The sequence below is a fragment of the Phragmites australis genome, chromosome 9 (assembly GCF_958298935.1).
Source record: "Phragmites australis chromosome 9, lpPhrAust1.1, whole genome shotgun sequence".
NCBI lineage: Eukaryota > Viridiplantae > Streptophyta > Magnoliopsida > Poales > Poaceae > Phragmites > Phragmites australis.
The window spans coordinates 27,730,959-27,750,955 of NC_084929.1; the positions used below are offsets into that span (position 1 = coordinate 27,730,959).

Below are 19,997 nucleotides of genomic sequence, written 5' to 3' on the forward strand. Positions count from 1 at the left end.
GAGCTCATGTGCGCCTCATGCTTGGGCTGCGAGAGAGGGTTCGTCAACGGATCAGCAATATTTGAATCTGTGTGCACCTTTCATATCTTTACATCACCTTTATCTATGATCTCTTAAAATAAGGTTATAGCGTCGTAATATGTGCTTGGACTTCTGGTGCGACCTAGGCTATTTGGGTTGTGCAATGGCTCCACTATTATCACAATGGAGGTCCATTGGACTAGATACACTAGGCATCACACCTAACTCAGAAACAAACTTTCTGATTCAAACAGTCTCCTTTGCAGCTTCAGAAGCTATTATGTACTCAGCCTCCGTCATTGAATCGACAACTGTTTCTTGTTTGGAACTCTTCTAACTCACTGCGCCTCCATTAAGGCAAAACATAAATTTAGACTGCAATCTAAAATTGTCCTTGTCGGTTTGAAAGCTAATATCAGTGTAACCATTTACAAGAAAGCTAGCATCAGTGTAACCATTTACAATGAACCCCTCTTCATCTCCATAGACCAGGAACATATCCTTAGTTCTTTTGAAGTACTTCAGGATATTCTTAGCTGCTACCCAGTGAGATTCATCTGGTTTGATTGGTATCTACTTGTAACACTTAGAGGATATGAAACATCTGGGCGTGTATAAAGTATGACATACATGATGCACCTAATAGCGAAAGCATACAAGATCGTACTCATTCTCTCAAGCTCATCAGGTGTCTTAGGACACTTACTCATGTTAAGAGTGATGCCATGTGACATTGGCAAGAAACTCTTCTTGGAATCCTGCATGCTGAACCTTTTTAATACCTTGTCAATATATGTACTCTGGCTTAATCTGATTAGCCTTCTCGACCTATCTCTATAAATCTTTATGTCCAATATATATGCCACCTCTCTTAGATCTTTCATTGAAAAACTCTTTCACAATGAAGATTTGACAGCATCAAACATTGGAATATCATTCCCAATTAACAATATTTCATCTACATATAAGACCAGAAACACAAGTGCGCTCCCACTAGTCTTTTTTAAACACAAGGCTCTTCTTCATTCTTGATAAAGCCAAACCCTTTGACTACTTCATCAAAACGAAGGTTTCAACTCCAAGATGTTTGCTTCAGCCCATAGATAGACTTTTGAAGCATGCATATCTTCCTAGCATTTTTCAGATCGATAAAACCTTCAGGCTATGTCATGTACACATCCTCACTTAGGTTTCTATTAAAGAAAGTCATTTTGACATCCATTTGCCATATCTCATAGTCAAAATATACATCAATCGCTAGGAGGATTCGAATAGACTTTAGCATTGAGATAGGCAACAATGTTTTATCATAATCAACACCTTGATTTTTTCTTGAAACATTTAGCCACCAATCATGCTTTATAGATATGAACGTTTCCATCCATGTATATCTTTTTAAAAAAAACTCATTTACACTCAATGATTTTTACACCATCGAGCGAATCAATCAAGTCCCAAACTTGATTCTCTCACATGGATTTTAACTCGGATCTCATGGCTCCAAGCCATTTCTTAGAGTCCGATCCCACCATTGCTTCCATATAGTTTTTGGGCTTATCATTATCCAACAACAATATATCACGTCGCCCCGTGGTTAGGAGCGTGAACCATTAAGTTGTGTGATGTGCCCTTTCAAACCTACATAGGGCTGGTGGCTCAACAACAAGTTTTACAACATCCTGTACATCCTGTTGAGATTCAGTATGACCTGAAACTCTTTCTATTGTTTCTTGAATTTCTTCGAGTTACACCATACTCCCACTAACTCTCTTTGAGATAAACTCTTTCTCCAAAAAGATATCATTCCGGGTAACAAACACTTTGCCTTCTTCTCGATTATAAAAATAATATTATTTGGTTTCTCTAAGATACCCCACAAAGAAGCACTTGTCTGATTGGGAGTGAATTTATCGGATGTAAAATGTTTTACATAAGCCTCACAACCCCATATCTTAAGAAAAGACAACGTGGGATGCTTCTCGGTCCATATCTCATACAATGTCTTTTCTACAGCTTTAGATGGAACCATGTTTAATGTAAACGCAACGGTTTCTAGAGCGTATCCCCAGAAGGACAATGGAAGATCAGATTGTCTCATGATGGATTAGATCATGTCTAACAAGGTTCGGTTTCTCCATTTGTATACCCCATTCTATTGATACGTTCCTAGCGAAGTCTACTGTGGAACAATTCCACATTGCTTTAGATGATCACCAAACTCATGGCTCAAATATTCACCCCCATGATCTAATTGTAGAAATTTAATTGTCTTGCCCCATTTGATTTTGTATCTCATTCTGAAACTCTTTGAACTTTTTAAAGGATTCAGACTTATGCCTCATAAAGTAGATGTAACTATATCTACTAAAATCGTCGGTGAAAGTAATGAAGTATTGTAAACCGTCTTTAGCTGCAGAACTCATTGGTCCACATACATCTATATGTACAAGGGCCAACAATTCATTCGCCCTCTCACTTTGACCAGTGGAAGACATCTTAGTCATCTTACCAAGTAAACAAGGTTCGCATGTATCAAATGATTTGAAATCAAATGAAGCTAGGAGACCATCTTTATGGAGCTTCTCCATACGCCTCTTATTTATATGACCCAAGCAATAATGCCAAACATAATTGTGATTCAAATTAGTAGGCCGAAGCCTCTTTGCATTAATGTTATAGACAGGGACATCCTCAAGATCTAAAATATAGAATCCATTCACCAATAGACAACGACCATAGAACATATCATTTAAATAAATTGAGCAACATTTGTTCTTTATTATGAATTCAAAACAACTACCTTGTTCCAAACATGAAGAAGAAATAATATTTCTACCCAAGGCCAGAACATTATAACAATTATTTAATTCCAAAACTAATCATAAGGTAATGACAATGGGTAAGTGCCAACAACCAGCGTAGCAATCTTTTCTCCATTGCCGACACGAATATCTACCTCGCCTCTTGCAATACTTCTAGTCCTTATTAGTCCTTGCAACGATTTGCAAGTATGAATCATCGCACTGATATCAAATACCCATGACTCATTATGACGAATAGCAAGATTAATTTTAATAACATTTATACCTTAAGTGGAAGTCTCACTTCCCTTCTTCTTCTTAAGTTCTTCCAAGTACAGTTTGCAGTTTCTCGTCAATGACCAGGCTTGTGGCAGTGGTGACAAACACCAACAGTACAGGGTCAGCCTTAGACTTTCTAATAGGTTTAGGCTTAGAGCTTGAGATCTCATCTGAAGTCTTAGCCTTAGCCTTATTCTTTCTCTTCTTACTATTATTTTGAACCATATTACATGACTATAGCTTTTCTTAATGTTTTTCTCTGTAGTTTTTAGCATCCCATGCAATTCAGCCATACTTTTCTCTATGCTATTTATATGAAAGCTCAGAAACGAACGGCTCGAAGCTCGCAGGGAGTGACTAGAGAATCACATCAGTAGCCAACTCTGAGCTAAGGGGAAAACCAAGATTTTCTAGGATTTCAATGTAACCAATCATCTTGATCACATGAGGACTGACTGGGCTACCTTCTGTCAACCTGCACACAAATAAGGACTTTGAGGTGTTGTACCTCTCAGCCCTAGCTTGGTTCTCAAACATGCTATGGAGTCCCACAATCATATTGTAAGCATTCGTATTCTCATATTGCTTCTGAAGCTCGGAGTTTATTGTGGCAAGCATGAGACAATTAACATCAAGTGCATCATTGGTGTGCTTCTCATAAGCCCGCTTGTCAGCGATTGTGGCACTCTCTTCTGGTTCAAGAGGATAGGGAACTTGTAGAACATATTCCTTTTCCTTTTGCTTGAGAATAATTATCATATTACGATACCAATCAATAAAGTTTGTTCCAAAAAGCTTTTTTTTTTTCAAGAATCGATCGCAAGTTACAACTGGAAGCGTTACTAGCTTGTAGGTGCCATGATCTACAATTTAAAATAAATATGCAAATTCAGCACTAAGTTTATATGAATCTTCTATTAAACAATTTAACAAAAAACGCTTCACTATATGTTCCACAACTGTTTTCCTTCTAACGATATATAGTGTTTCAAGATCCATATTCATCTAAGTTATAGTGAGCTTTGACATCACCACTAGAAACCTAGTGACAAAGGAAAGCAACAACATGCTAATCACGTCCCGATGTGACTCTTGTTTGTTATATGGCATCGAATGCCCCGGTGCTCAACACCATACTTCAAAGTCTAAAACCGTTTTGATAGCTTTGTTAAGTAAACCAATACTATGCTTCAGATGTCCGACATCTATCCTATTTAATAAGATAGTTGAAGGTACCCTATTTTGGTAGACCTACCACACAACTATCAAATGTTAATAGGTGCAGCTATTGGAAGGATATCAATTACTCTTAATTTTTCTAAGAAAAACTATTCTATCATAATAATCATATCCACGACATATAAAACATGAAAAAAATAGTATGATAAAAATATAAAAAGTATCACAGATAATCAGATTAACTGTGACATAATATGACCCTTCCCATGGTGATCTCCATCGCCAAGCTTCCTATCCTTATAGCCATCATGCTCGAAGGTTTCATGATCATATACTAAGCTACTACACCTAATAGCTAGCAATGAATTACATAATAATATCAAGCATCACATGTCAACACGTAGACTGTTATACAATAACATGACAGCCTTAGACTACAATTAACCCTGACACACAAGCCATGGAATTACATACATAATAAGACCATACCAGTCACATCATTTTCTGCAAAAATAAGTTAAGCATAGAATCGAATTCAAATGGCATGATTGAACATGTTATTAAAGCAATCTATGCATGTACGCTACGCAAAAGAGGTCCTGCTGGCCAGTCATAGATCCAGTCGATTGATCATATCAAGCTGATTCTAATTCACAATGTCTCAATTTTCACTAGATCAATCATATTGATCATCGCATGAGGTTTTCTAGAAACGATGATAACACACATAACCTCGTTCTGTTGTTCTTCCAGCCATGTAGCGGTGCACACTGTTAGCCCCGATGGTGATTCGAACCGGTAGGGGCAAGGTCGCACGCTTAGCCAGGTGGGAGAGCGAGCTAATCTTTTGGTCATATGGTTCCATTGATTCACATCTCATCCGACCCCTATTACATTAAACCGCACATCACCTAATTCATCACATGAACCAATCATAAGAACGCCAATAAATCAAATCTATTATTACAACATATCAACTATATGTGACCGATCTAGATAAAAAAACTATATATGTAGGGTCTGGTACCACTGTTAGGGAATGAGTAGGCTACGCTAAGATAAATTAAATTTCTCTAATGCTTTCAACTAGGAAAACATGCGAGTAGAGAATCATGGATCGTTACCGCTAAATGCGCAGTGCAGCAAAAGAAGAGTCGTGTGCATCCACAAAGAGAAAGTAGTCGATCACCTCATTGACCACGAAGATGAAGTAGTCGATCTTATTGTAGTGTCCTTGTTGCCGATCAGCACCACAACAACGACAACAATGCATTCACGGTATCCACACGTATAGAGATGAAATGTCGTACGTCGGTGTGCTAGCACCGCGACCGGCTAAGGTTTTGTAGGGAGTTCATGAAGAGGTGGCGGCTATAGTTTTGTGGTTGAATCAACTATTGTGCCTACAGCTACTACCTCATCTTATATAGAGTACGATAAAGGGTATTTAATCACATTAAAGTCATCATAACTTTAAATCCTAATTAACATTTAATCATATTAAATCCTACTTGCAGATCCAGTCTGCATATATGATCACCTCTAGCGCATATCACCAACACCTACATGCCGTCGCTTATCCATCACCGACCATTGGGCATGTGAAGCCCACCTTCGGCCCATGACCGCGCCATCCGGTCTATTACCCTTGTTATTTTTGGTAAATATGTTGATCTTTTTCCTCTCCATTTTGCGAGCTAGGGCAGTGGTTGTGTTACTTAGTTTTAGTTTTCTTGTCTAGATTGTGAATTTGAGATTGAAAATTGCTCTTATACATGAGTGATCATTAGCATCAACCACACAAGCTATAACTGTCACAATTACACCAAGAACAATCTTACAGACTTGTACCAGTATAACAAGGTAAATAGTACAGAGAAATAACAAAACCAAACAACAAATCTATGAGCTCAGTCGCATGCTCGCTGATGCTATAGGACCACTCGTGGGCCACTTCTATTGCTCTATTCCAATTTAGCTCATGTTTTCAAAATTTTACAGCAGCTCAACTGCTCGGCAAGAACAGGTGCATGGACATGCTAGTGATGCATCAGCCTTCTCTTCCATATAGAACTATAACCTACAATCCAATCAACTGATGAATGGTAGAAAAATTCTCGAAAACCTGCATCAGAAAGAAAATGAGCAATGAAACCATTATCAGAATTTGTCAGTTGTCAACTTGCATGGCAGGGACCTTGCAAGGAATAACTCGACTGAGCATATCATATCGAAAACAAAGAGGCGGAAGCGCTTGTTTGATCTTACTTTGGCAAAATTTCTAGTGTAAAATGAAAAATCCTCGTTCATAAGTCTAGGTTTTGTCAGCTCTAGAAAAAGAAACTCATTTCATGGTCCATGTGGGACAAGTAAAATGGATACTATCAACTATTGGATGACCAAAGCAAGAGTCAGTACTTGTTCTGCCTAAACATTCTTATCAGTACTTGGTTTGCTCTCGCTATAGAAGTGGAGAAAATTCTATTATATGGCACAATCCCCTCATTGTTGAAATACTAGTAGGATCTAAGCAGAAGACATTGCTTAGTTTTGAAAAGTTAGTTAGTCTGGACCTCTCAGAAAATGCCCTGTTCTTAAGGTTCAATGACAGAACAGCGAGCGCTCAACGGCAACAGGCTCCGGATTTGGCCAGAAGGACAATGGCTTCTCAAAAGTAGCCATGGAACGGAAGCATGCTTATTCGATTTGGCCAATGCTCACTCGATTCTCTTAGATGGCGCGACCTAGGATGTTCTCTTTGGTTGGTCGGTTTAGAGCTCTCCGGACATGGGCAGGACAACCACCGGCCTTTTCCCTCCCTGGGTGATACGCTAACCAAAGACATCGTTCACATGGCGCGCCAGATGCGAAAAAGACCAGACATATATGTTGCCTCCAGGGCAGGATGACCGACCACCTAACATCAAGGCTGACAAAGGTATGTCAAACTACTCGATTTCATGGCTGAAAATGTTCTCAGGAACCATGTTAGAAAGCTGATATACTAAGGCCGTGTTTGTTTGAGCTTCTGCTTTTGAGCTTTTCTGAAAAACTGTGCTTTTGGCTTGTCTAAAAAGCTGCTTTTGGAAATAGGTTGTTGGCTTCTATAATAAATTTTTGGCTTCTCAGCACATAGCTTCTCAGAGAAGCACATCTCAGCGAGCTTCTCAGCTTTAGTTCATTTTCCTCAGAAACAGGCTTCTGGCTTCTCCAGAAGTCACTTCTCCAGAACCTCGTTTGTTCTGGCTTCTGGCTTCTGACTTCTGCCAGTAGCAGAAGCAGTTTCAGAAGCAGCAAACAAACACAGCCTAAGGGACAGTTTGCACTTGTTGTGAACTTATGATGTGATGACGAACTTAGGAGAGTTTTTACTAATTCTAGTATCATTTATTTGTTATTGCTATATAAAAGATGCTTTCAAGTAACTGCGACATCCATAATAAGAAAAAAAAATGTAATTTTGAAACGGCAGCAGTGCCAAACAAGCCTAGGAATGGTTGGACAAATAGGTTTAGAGAAAAAATAGAGAAAAATAAAAAAAACCACTTGCAAGCCGGTTTTTTTTTTCTTCAAACAACCATCTACATCTCAATTCCTTACGGTCTAACACCTGTAAGTTTAATGTTTTTAAAATTTCCTTTGTGCTCATTGACCTACCGATGTGAGTCACATGGTTTCCAACGTGGTTTAGCTCGTCCAACATATTATCAGGAGGTGCTAGAGATGTTCTAGACGTAAATAATTGTATTGGAGCATGTCTGAGTGGGAGAATCATAAAGGGCGGTGGTGGCGGCTGAATTTGGGGAAGATGGGCGGATCTGGGAGGTGGCCACACTAAACTCCCAGAAAACTTGTAGACAAGCTTGTCTTAACGAGTCAAACACCGAGGATAAGGCTGGAGAGGCCACTATATTCGGTCAATAGGCACAGGGAAAATTTTGAAAAGGCATAAAACTTGCAGCTGTTAGTTCGTAAGGAATAGGGATATATTTGGTTTGAAAACTCCTAATTTGCAGGTGACTTTTTGTATTTTAACTAAAATGAAAAATATCACGAACAGCTTAACAGCAATACTACAAAGATAAGCTCACCTAAAAGTCAGATTAATATGTGGGTCAGAAAAATATCGCAATCCCCCTCGCGTAATACTTGTGTAGGCTGGTCATAGGAAAAAGGCAGCTAGAAGGACAACAACTGCCACCGGAAATGTAATCTGCAACAATGAACATGATGGGTAAGAAAGAAGGATAAGCTTCTTGTGACAGAGATGTTATTTGACAATCTTTCTGTAATCCTGTGTTTTTTTATGAGAGCGAAATTTTCATTCAGAGTTCAGGCAATAAACTCATAACTCCCTTACTTACCGCCGGCTTGGAAGAAGAGGAGAACTTCGACGTCGGCGACGGGCTGAGGGATGCTCCGTTGAATCCGAGGTTGTACACTGGCGTGCCGTTGGGGTAAAACAGCCCGTAGTTCCTCTCCGACGCCAGCCCGGGCTTCATGTCCTCGTTGAACAGCGCGAACACGAACACGTCGACGGGCACGTCCGGCTTGAGTGGCGTGCCCTGGCCCATCGCAATCCTCTTCATCAGGTTCCCGTTGTACGCCGCAGCGTTCTGCACGGTTGCGCCCACCTCGTCGTCGTCCCCCTTGGACGGCCACCCGGTCTCGGAGATCCTCACGGTGATGTCCGTGTGACCCATGGCCTTCATGGCCGCGTACACCGCGTCGATCTGGGCGTAGAGCATGTTGTCGTAGGTGAGGTTGGTGCTTGGGTCGCGCACGCCGGGGTTGGGCTCGAACAGCACGTACGGCAGCGACACGCTCCCGGGGCTCGCCTTGTAGGCGAAGAACGGGTACGCGTTGATCAGGAACGGCGAGCCGACCTCGGCGTGGAAGTTGAGCAGCGGATGGATGTACTGCGCGATGTCCTCCCGGAAGGCGCCGGCAGACGGCGGGTAGCTGCTGGCGAGGATGTTGACGGAGTGCGCCGTCGAGACGTTCACCTGGCCGCCGAGGCCGAGGTCGACCAGCGCCTGGTAGACGGCCTGCATGGCGGGGAGAAGGCTCTGCATGGCGACCGTGTCCTTGCCGGAGAGCACCTCGTTGCCCACGGTGATACAGGTGATGCGCGTGGCGGGGAGGAACGGCTGCACTTGCTGCGCCACCCATTCGCTGGCCTTGCGGGCGTCGGTCAGGTTGTGGAGGTCCTCGTTGCCGACGATGAACTCGACGCCGGTGCCGGCAAAGGCCGTGAGGACGGCAGGGTCCGCGTCGTAGAGCTTGACCCGGTTGACGTTGAGCGACTGCAGGAGGCCCGACACCTGCGTCGGGTGCGGGAGGTTGTTCGCTATCTGGCCATAGTTGATGCCGAACTTGAGTGGCGCCGTCGCCGCCAACACAACGTCGGTGGCTGCCCGCGAGACGTTCCAAAGAGAAAGTGAAACCATTCAGATACTGGCAGAATTTTTTTACCAGTAAATTAAATTTACCGGAGTTCACGGGTAACCTAATATATCGGATATATTAAACAAAATTCAAATAAATTTAAATAAAATCAAATAAAATACTAATAAATATGGTAATTTTTTTCTATCGGGGTTCATTGACACACCTAATAAACCAGATATATTAGATATACTAAGCTTGATTTTTTTCCTAGATACAAGACAGCTAAAACGATAAAAGAAAAGTTAATTTGAACAAACGATGCATGGTAACGTTCATTTGTATAGGGGCGAAAGGACTACTCTAAATTATGCGATGTTTGTCATTGCAACTCAATCATTAGCATGGTATATATGAAATTCGGCATCTCAAAAACAAAAGTTTAGAGGAAATTCAATTTGGTATATATGAAATTCGGCATCTCAAAAACAAAAGTTTAGAGGAAATTCAATTTGTTCCTTTTCACATAAAATGGATTCTAATACTCTTGGTTGGGAAGTCGTTTCCGAAGATAAAACGTACACACCGACTATTCATCAGCAATGCATGCAACCAGCGGAAAAGTTCAAACAAATGTCAAATCAGGCATACGTGATTTCAACAAGGGATCACCGTATGACGTGGAAATTGATTGGTTTCTCTGTCAAACACACGTCGGACAAGCCGAAATACGCTCAAATAAACTACGACAACGACCCTCGCAATGCAACAATTGTTTCGTGTCATCAAAGAAAAAGAAAGAACAGCTGTTTCGCTACATGATAGGATGATCCCATCTCCCATGCTCAAATCTACAAACATTTTTTTTCCTGCGGCATTGCCCTTACAGAAACTGAACTCAACGCACTCTTCTCCCAGCTGAAATGGGACGGAGAAGAAACGGATAGCAGAAAAAGAAAACCGAATTCCATTTCTGTGCAGGGAGCTTCTTAATCCCAAAGAATTGATCCAAAACCTCGAGCAAAACTTGAAGATCAAGGATGTTCATGCATGTCCAACTGTCCAAGGACCAAAGGACGAACTACGTTTCTACCGCAAAAGCAGCCACGAACAGAGAGAAGGGTCTCTTCTCTAGCACCGTACCTGAAAGGAGCGCGAGCAGCAGGAGGCAGAGCGGAAGCGAGGAGGAGGTAACGACGGTGCAGAGCTCCACCCGCGCCATGCCTCGTCTCCCTCCTGCCGTGTCTATCCGCTTGCTCATCAGCTTCTCTCCCTCTCCCTCGGGACTCTCAGGGCGATACGGGGAGCTAGCGCAGCTGCAGCGCGGTTAGGGTCGCATTAACTCGCGCGTTTCTCTCCTGTCGGGGCCAGGACGGGTCGCCTACCTTTCCCAGCTCTTTCTTTATAGTAGCAGCAGTCGCTGCAGCCTGCCGCAAAGATGGTAAGGATCAAGATTAGGTGGAGCGAAAACTTATTGATTTGAAATTTGAGATATCAAATCTGATCTGGTTCTGAAATTTTTATCGGTGCAAAATCACATCCGGTCTGACCCAGCTCCGATAGGGATATAAGACCCAATAAGAGACCTGAAATCCGATGGTGGTATGGCCGCTAACCACGAGCAAAGAAGGTTGGAGAGAGGAGTCGCTGCATAAGAGAGAGGAGTGGCCACCTAAACCCGACTCGAATCGAGATCACAATTTGATAATCCCTCGACACAATTTGTACATTCAAACTCAACCGTGTCAAACCTAAAATTCATAAGATAGGCTCTTCCTATGTATTATTAATAAGATTAATTATAACAAGTCACACACTCATATTCAGAAATACCGAAACAAATAAATTCCACGATCGAACTACCAAAATATCTTAGAAATGTAAAGCTTAAATAAAGTAGAAAGGTTTTTTTATTGAAAAGACTATTGACCCGACCGGCCCACTTTCATCCTGCCGGCTGCCGCACGTGCACGGTGCTGCGCGTTTCGTGGCATCGTCTACTGTAACTTCGTAGCCTTGGCTTGGCTCCGGCGGCGGTGAGCAGATGACTGACTGGTAGTGGTCGCGGACCAAATATTAAAGTTTCCACGTCAGCACGTCACGCTTGATGAGGACCTGCTTGACAGTGAAAGTTTGTCATGTGATCTCAAATTGGCCACTAGAAAGGTTGGTTAGCTTTGCGTTCATACCAAACCAAACTATACGATGGTTGATCACTAATTCTTGATTATTTTTTTTACATGTCAGCCTGATTGTCAGGAAGAATTTCTTCTTTGGTTCATTGGGTATGTAAATTGTAAACGTATGAACATAGTTATCGAAAGCAACTGATGAATGCTCAACATTCAACACTCCACATGACGAAAGTTTAAAATCCAATTTATGTACGCAAGAGTAAATTTTGATTTTGCTTCAGCATTTAAATGCTCAACGTTTTTCCTTTTGTTTTGCGAGAAAATGCTCAAATGGTTCTTTTTTTTTTGTGATGAATGCTCAATGGTAAATGAACAAACCAAATCCGCAACTGATGCTAATGGTTGAAGACCAGATCTGTCACCGCACACTGAAAAAAGAAGAAAAAAGATACTACGTGTTAATGCTGATCTACTATAGGATGACGTGGAGCGGAAGGGATTGCTACTATTCAGCGACGGTGCTGCTTTAGTGCCCATGCACGAACTGTTCATATCGGAACAGTTCCAACTGAAAGATAGAGAATGCATATCAGCTTGATCACGCTGTCAGATAAACAGTTCAACATGCACTTAATGAGGATAGCTGAGCTAAATAACATAGAGCAGAGGACCCACCGTAAGCAGATCCATGTCCTGCGTAGCTCTCAAGATTTAGGCCCGAGAAACGTTTCTGATTCGGTTTAGCAGGGTTCTGAATTCTCTGACAAAAGTTTATGATTTGGTTTATCTCTAGAAATGTTTCTCTAACGGACTAGAATCACTTTTAAAATTGTTTGGCCGGTTGATTGAATTTTGATTCTAAAATAGAGGATAGTGATCCAATTGACAAATATGTCCTATTTGCATGTGCTGATTTTTTACAAAATAAAATATGAAATCATAATGCGATAATAACATCATTAATCAGGTCACAATATATTAGAAACATCCAGGTATTTGGATATCTAATTTATTAATGCATGAGTTAGGCTATGTGGTGGAGATTTTTGTCCAGTGACAAAACACGTAATTACTTTGAAATGGTAGGGGGAGGTAGGAAAGGAGGAGGTGATTCTTGGGTGAAACTACTCTTAACTGTTTTTCCGTAGTAGTGTAAAAACAAGAAATGTTTTCTCTGTTTTCTATCTCAAATCACCTGCCATCGGACCGTTTGGCAAGGATTCTCCTGTTTCTATATAGAAACGCCCCCAAAAATCCCTACCAAAAGCCCCATTAATTTTGAACACCAAAGTTGCAAGAAATAGAGAAGTTCAGTCTGGATATAGAAAGTTACGCATATATCAGCATTTAGATTTCAAGAAAGGAGCTAGTATCTATCTAAAGGTGGGATTGGATTGAAATCCAAATCCAAATAGAGGACTCCAATTAAAATCCAACTAAAGCAAGCCTCCAATCCAGTCCAAACCCAATAGAAATATGTAACCTCCGATCCGATCCAATCCAACTTCCATAAATCCAAATCCATCCAACACTGTCCAATAATAGTCGGAGATGTAGTCCAGAGATTGGAGATGAACTGGAACGTTTTGACTCTTGAACACATTGTGACGTGCATGGTGAGGACAACGAGCATGGCGTTGGTGGGGGCTATGCAGCATCGGCGGCCAGCTCCTGCAAGTCACCATGGAGGGTGAATGTGACAACAATGACTTCAGGTGCTAAATGCGCAGGCGACGCACCTACGAAGAGGCTGAGGTGGTGATGTGGGGGTCACAACGAGGGGGTAGAGGTCAAGGGCAGTTTAGACTCTAGATAGGATGAGGAGATGAGTGCCATCCAAGCTCAGTAGGATTTGACCAAGCATTGGCAACCAACAAAGTGATCCAGTACGACCTATGGGATTTGGACGGGATACCCATCTCTTCTTAATTGTTCCTGCCCATGAAATGGAGGATGCACTATGGATGGGATGTCCATCTAGGACAACTTTGAGCATTGGACCACTCCTGCCCGAGCGCCACCACCATCGACACTTTCGTCGAGGTCTTGTCGGTGTACAGCCTCGGCATGAACCATCATGCGGCCATAGAGGTAGGCATGATGTGCTTCTCTTGGAACAAGTGGAAGTAAAGGAGGGCGTCGATGGTGTGCTTGCGCTTTTGCTATGTGAGCCACATGCCGTATCAGATGGGATACATGGTGATGTCTGGCTGCGAGGATAGGCCCCATGTGGTATTGCAGCTTCATGAACTCTAATGAGCCATCAAACTTCTTGGATACGAGTACGCGACGACCTCGCCCATCCAGTCATGGGGCAACCATGGGTCTGACGAGGAGGACGACAACAAATAGAAGAATTGAGTCCGATGAGGTCCGATGGGCATTGGATATTTACCGTTTCTATCCAAATGGATATTGGATACTACTGGATCTTGTGGTGTTGGATGTCGAGAATATATATATATATTTGTAAACTATTCATTCGTTTAAAAAAAATACAATTCAAACCTACCGTCGCACGTTGTAAGGGCAACAACAAGGTGCGCCCATCCAATGGGCGACACCTAATGGGGCCACAGTAAAATAGGTGTGAATTAAGTAAACCCATTGACGTGGTTGCCACAGCAACGTGTCACCCGTTGGATGGTCTACGCACCGTTTATATAGAAAAAAGTGTCACACTTCCAACAGGTGACAGGAGTGTCTGCGCGCAGGCCTAGGCTCACTGGAAAAAGATGTCGCCCGTTGGAAAGGCGACACCTTTTCCTATATAAAGGGCGCACCGGCCCCGGGATCCCTCATGCCACCATTTGCACTGTGCACCCGAGAGAGAGTATAGCAGAGCGCAGAGGAGAGGAGAGGAGAGGGGAGGGGAGGGTGGAGGAAGTGGCGAGGAAGGGAAAGTATCCACGTTGCACTTAGTAGAGTTGATGTTGTAATCATGTTGTTTACATTCCTTACGGCATGTTAGGCTTAGAGGCAATAGATGGATAGGTTAGAATGATCGTGTACCATATTGCTGCTGCTTCGATTAAAATTATCGTGTTCAACTATCCTTTTGACAGGTCCACATATCATATTATCTCAAAAATACCAAATGGTGCTGGACTTTCAAATACATCGAAAACACCAAATGGCGACAGATGGATGATGCTAACTCTAGCGCAAACCAAAATGAACACGGCAAAACCCTAAACTCAACAGCCAGCAACCCTAGGAAGGTGTCACCCATTGCATGGGCGGCATCTTCTGCTCCACATCAAGGTGTCGCCCGTTGGATGGGTGACACCTTACTATCTCCCTTCCAACAGTCGATGGTAGGTTAGAAGTGTAATTTTTTGAAACGGGTGCTTAGTTTTGCAAATATTGAATATATATATGTGTGTGTGTGTGTGTGTGTGTGTGTGTGTTCTGCAGGTACGTGTAGTGTACCTGCAGAATGCGCTCATGTCATGCACCCACGCTTGATCGAGCAGCCAACTAAGCTCTAACGAGCGTGCCAGCCCCACTGACCGAGCGCGCTCCCACCCACCTATCACTCATGCATGGTCAAAGGCTGTTGAAAGGAATCCCACCATTTCACCTCCTCTCTCATTCTAATTTTTTAGACAAAATTTCTCCTAAACCGTAATTCTGATTGATGAACCGCTTAAAGCATCTTACTTAAAAAAATACTTAACAAAACTAGATCCATTGTGGATATATTTTGGCAAACTTTGAAATAGTTGCACAATATAGTGATTGAAACTACCCGTTGCAACTATAGGCATAGAGCAGTTACAACTATATGCATAGCGAGATTATAACTTACCTGTCCCGGTGACTGATTGTAACTAATTGTGATCGTGTTGTGATCAGCAATATTGTAACTATATTATTCAGCATATTATAACTAGAGTGTCTACCACGTTGTAACTAGTCCACACTCTATAATGCATGTCGTAACTAGATTGTCTATCATATTGTAACTAGAGTGTTCATCATGTTGTAACTAGAGTGTTTAACATGTTGTAATTAGTAATCACTCAACAATGTGGATCATCCGATGTGTTGACTTGAAGCACCTCTTCCGAGTCAAAATACTCCGGTGTGAATTCTCGCTAAGCACCAGGTCATCTGGTATGTTATCCTTTCTAAACATCAGACTATTAGGTGAGTTCAATCTTCTCTGAACTTGTCCAATTTAATCTTTCTTGAGTTCAGTTTTGGTGGCTTCTTCATGTATTGCATCTATGAGACCTACTAAAGCATATACTTTATAAACATGTTAGTCCCATTGACTTTGTTGTCATTAATCACCAAATCACATATATACCCTAAAATGGTCATATTTGCAACAACTAGATTGTCTACTATGTTGTAACTAGAGTATCTACCATGTTACAATCGGCAATGTTGCAACTATATTATTTAATATATTGTAACTAGAGTGTCTATCATGTTATAACCGGTCCACACTCGATAATGCATATCGTAACTAGATTGTTTACCATGTTGTAATTAGTACTGACTCGATAATGTTGCAACCATATTGCAATTTGTAATGTTGTAACTATATTGTTTACCATGTTGTAACTAGAGCGTCTACTATGTTGTAATTATATTATGATCCTAAAACTTCATCAAAATATATCCTTCATGGATCTCGTTTTGTTGAGTACATTTTTCCAACAATATGTTTCAAATGGATCAAAATCGGATCTACAATTATAGAGATATTTGTATTTTAACGATTGGAATCAACAAAACATTCTTTAGATGCATGCATGTTTTCTCTAGTGGGTGGTTTGGATATGTTCATGGCATAAGTAGATTGACTCCTATAGTTTGTGTACGACTGGGCCACACTCGGGGAAGGAAGCCTAGCTCAGTCGACATGCCAATGCGCAATTCAGGTCTGTTTTGTGCGTATGCGCAGAACAGATTCACCGTGTGTGTGTATTAGTTGGATGTCCAAGTCCAATCAAGGTCCGTACAAGCAAGTCCAAACAAGATTTAGTCCAATTGGACTTTGGATTACACAGATCCAATCCCATCTATATATCTATCCATTCAATTCATTGGGGCTAGGTCCAAAAGAAAAAGGAAATCTAAATTTTTTGAGGTGGTATATCCAAAAAAATTCTGGTAATGTGTGAACTTCTAGGCTGGAGGAGGATTTCTTAAAAGTGCAGTGAGTGGAAGACATAATCAGGACCATTAATTGTTACATCGAGATCTGTGGGAGGGCACATGTGCTGGAAATTTGGATTTTGATAAAATGGAACCGAGTAGGGGCAACAACGGGCTGGTGGGTGGGTGGGTTGTGGACCAAGGTGCAAGACAAACAAAGAGTTAGAGGTAGTGGTCATTTTATGGTCCAAAACAATTTACTGAGGAAACAAGAGGCTCATTACGAGAGGCATGTGTGGCTCCTACTACAAGTTTTCAGGCGCCCCATTCTCCCCTTCTAGATTGTGCATCCTTTGTTGTTAGGGTAGGAGAGTTTCCAGCGGCTGGGGAGGTGCGTCCGATGCCAGCGGGGAAACCAACGGCGAGAGGTGTACGGTGGAGGTGGCAGTGGCAAGAGCTGAAGGGTGGGCCGAGGATAGCAGTCGATGGCGGAGAGTGGAAGTGGCAGCGTCAATGGTGGAGCACAGCCGACACGATCCATAGTGTAGGATGGGGCCGGGAGATTGGCCACTGGCGCTCTGTCTGGTTTGGTCACGGGCAGCACGGAGGAATCTCCTAGATACTGTGGCATGGAGAGCAACGACACTCATCCAGGGTACAATAAACGGTAAGCCAATGTTACAGTACAAAAAGGATCTATGAATTTCTTAGCTGCATGTGTTGGTTGTTCGATTGAATGTACGAATGAGTAGCTTGTATGTTTGAAAAGTGATTATAGTTTTCGTCGATAGTAGAAAAGGTAGTAACATGAGTAAGTGAAAGTGTATCTAGGCCCCCTAAGTTGGTTTTGTTGATCAATGACAAACAATTAAGGGACTAATGAGTTTATTGATATTATGAACAGGATTTAGTCTCATTGGTGAATTTAATGGACGATGGCATCCCTCAAAAAGAAAAGAGAAGCAGATTGTAGTTGCTCAATAGATTTTAATTAATTTTATCTTTTGAATTTGAGTTTAGAAATACCGTACTATCAAGACGGATTCATTTGATAGTCTTGTTGGTGTCTCAGTGCTCAAAGTGTCCTTTTAGAATCAAAAGATGAGAGACACAATTACCCACAGACACCAAGAAAAAGGGCTGAGTTGTCTGAGTCCGGAGTCTTCCGAGTTGGGCCGGATACTCCGGGGTCTGGCATTCTTGGCTGGAGTCTCCGGGTGAGACTACGCTAGAGAGTCTCGGTTAGTCCTTAAAATATTTAATATCGGAGTCTCCGGTTGGTACCGGATACTCCGGGGTCTGGCATTTTTGGCCGGAGTCTTCGGGTGAAACTCCGCTAGAGAGTCTCGGTTAGTCCTTAAAATATTTTAGACCGAAGTCTCCGGGTTGGGCCGGATACTCCGGGATCTGGTGTTTTAGCCAGAGTCTCTAATTAAGACTCCGCCAGAGCCTCTCTTTTTGGGCTTAAATATTTAAGGTCGGAGTCTCCAGGTCAGTTCAAATTTCGCCGTAACAGCTAGTTTGTGACAGCGTTCTGTGCTCGAGTCTCTATGCTGGCCAAAGTCTCTAGGCAAGTCTGGATACTCTGGTAAAAGTCAACCAGCACAGTAACGACTAGTTTTTGAGGGAAGGGTATAAATACATCTTCTCCCCCTCCAATTGAATGTTGCTACTTTTGCTGAGCTGCTTGTGGACAAACACCTTCAAAGCATTGAAGAGCCCTCCCAAACCCCATCTAGAGCCTCGTTTCTTGCTAGATTTGAGATTTAGGGTTTGGTGAGTGAGATTAAGAGCTTGAGAGCAAAAACCAAATCTTTGAGTATTCGAGTCATCGTCAAGCTTTCGATTCACAATCTTTTACTCTTGTAGCTTCATGCTCCTAGATGGCGAGGCATCGCCCGTAGAGCACCCAAGATTTGTGGAGTGCCACGGGAAGTTTGTAATCCATCATCAAGTTGAGTAAGTACCCTAGCTTGATCTTTGTGGTCGCTAGGAGAGGATAGGGTTGAAAGAGACCTGGCTCTTTGTGTGCTCCTCAACGGACACGTAGGTACTTTTTTGTGGAGTGGCCGAACTTCAGGATAAATTCCTTGTCTCCTTTACATTCTTGCAAAGTTACTTTGTTCTAGTTGATTTTGGAGATTTTCCCGATTTTTGTGCTTGTGAGTCTCTAACTGCAGGTTCTTGTTGAAAAGAAGCTTATACACCTGGTAGGACCTGTGGTGACCTTTAGATCATATAAAACTTCTCTTAAATTACTTTGATTTTGCGCTCTTGTATAGGCCGGATAATCCGGGTTAGATCGGATACTCCGGACCTCGGAGTATCCGGACTTGACCGGAGTATCCGGGTCTATTTTAATCCACTGCAAAGTTTTAAAATTTCAGGAATGCCTATTCACCCCTCTAGGCGACATCAAGTACATTCAGTAAGACAAGTGTGTTTAGGGTGTGTTGCAGCTGCTAAATTGTTTTTTGTTATGCTACACAGTTGGCGTTGCAAGAGCGGGCCAAGCGAGCAGGCGTATGTTCCTGGGTGTGTCAGTCCACTGGAACAGGCATTAAAAGGGTTCAGGTGTACAGAGTTCATACTGGAGCCAGAGGAAGGAATGATTTTTGATTTGCTTGATGAAGCATTTGAATTCTACAATATATATTCATGGGAGAGAGGTTTTGGGTTGCGTTATGCAGATTAACATGTTAACAATTATGGATACCAAACGATGAGCAACACTCAAAAATCAGAAATGCAGAAGAAGCATGAAAAGTACTTGGAGGTACTTCATGAAGGCTTCTGGAAGTGCAAGGAGGCTTTCTGGAAAGGACTGGATTTAGGACCCAAAGAGTGGAAACCGATCTTCCACACACTGAAGCATAGCGCAAGCACTAGGTGAGTTTTGTGCATAGTTAATAATTGAATAGTGCAATGTGGCATGGCTGATAAATTGAGTGAGATGTATTATGTGCAGTGCTAATTCTGGGTTCTATGTGGTTCATTACGTTGTGTACTTTGATGGGGAGAAACAACAATTTGATGTGGATACGGTACGTACAAGGAATCTTCACAGCAGTTGCATCATTTG

At 42.1% G+C, this 19,997-nt stretch overlaps 1 protein-coding gene across 1 annotated transcript; it reads right to left on the reverse strand.

The window, feature by feature from the left end:
* Positions 1-6,107: 6,107 nt before the first annotated feature.
* On the reverse strand, positions 6,108-11,055 carry LOC133928966 (glucan endo-1,3-beta-glucosidase 14-like). Its single transcript, XM_062375511.1, has 4 exons — positions 10,812-11,055; positions 8,645-9,693; positions 8,372-8,493; positions 6,108-6,405 (listed from the first exon to the last, which is right to left on the reverse strand). Exons 1-3 carry the CDS (start codon positions 10,927-10,929, stop codon positions 8,443-8,445), a joined length of 1,218 nt encoding a protein of 405 aa, XP_062231495.1. The 5' UTR covers positions 10,930-11,055; the 3' UTR covers positions 6,108-6,405; positions 8,372-8,442.
* Positions 11,056-19,997: the final 8,942 nt, after the last annotated feature.

Excerpts from the sequence above, each read along its gene's own strand:
- LOC133928966 (XM_062375511.1), bottom strand. The coding sequence starts at position 10,929 with ATGAGCAAGCGGATAGACACGGCAGGAGGGAGACGAGGCATGGCGCGG. Across the intron at positions 9,694-10,811 it reads GCTGCTCGCGCTCCTTTCAG|CCACCGACGTTGTGTTGGCG; the intron begins GTACGGTGCTAG and ends TCTCGCGGGCAG. Across the intron at positions 8,494-8,644 it reads CCTCTTCTTCCAAGCCGGCG|ATTACATTTCCGGTGGCAGT; the intron begins GTAAGTAAGGGA and ends TCATTGTTGCAG.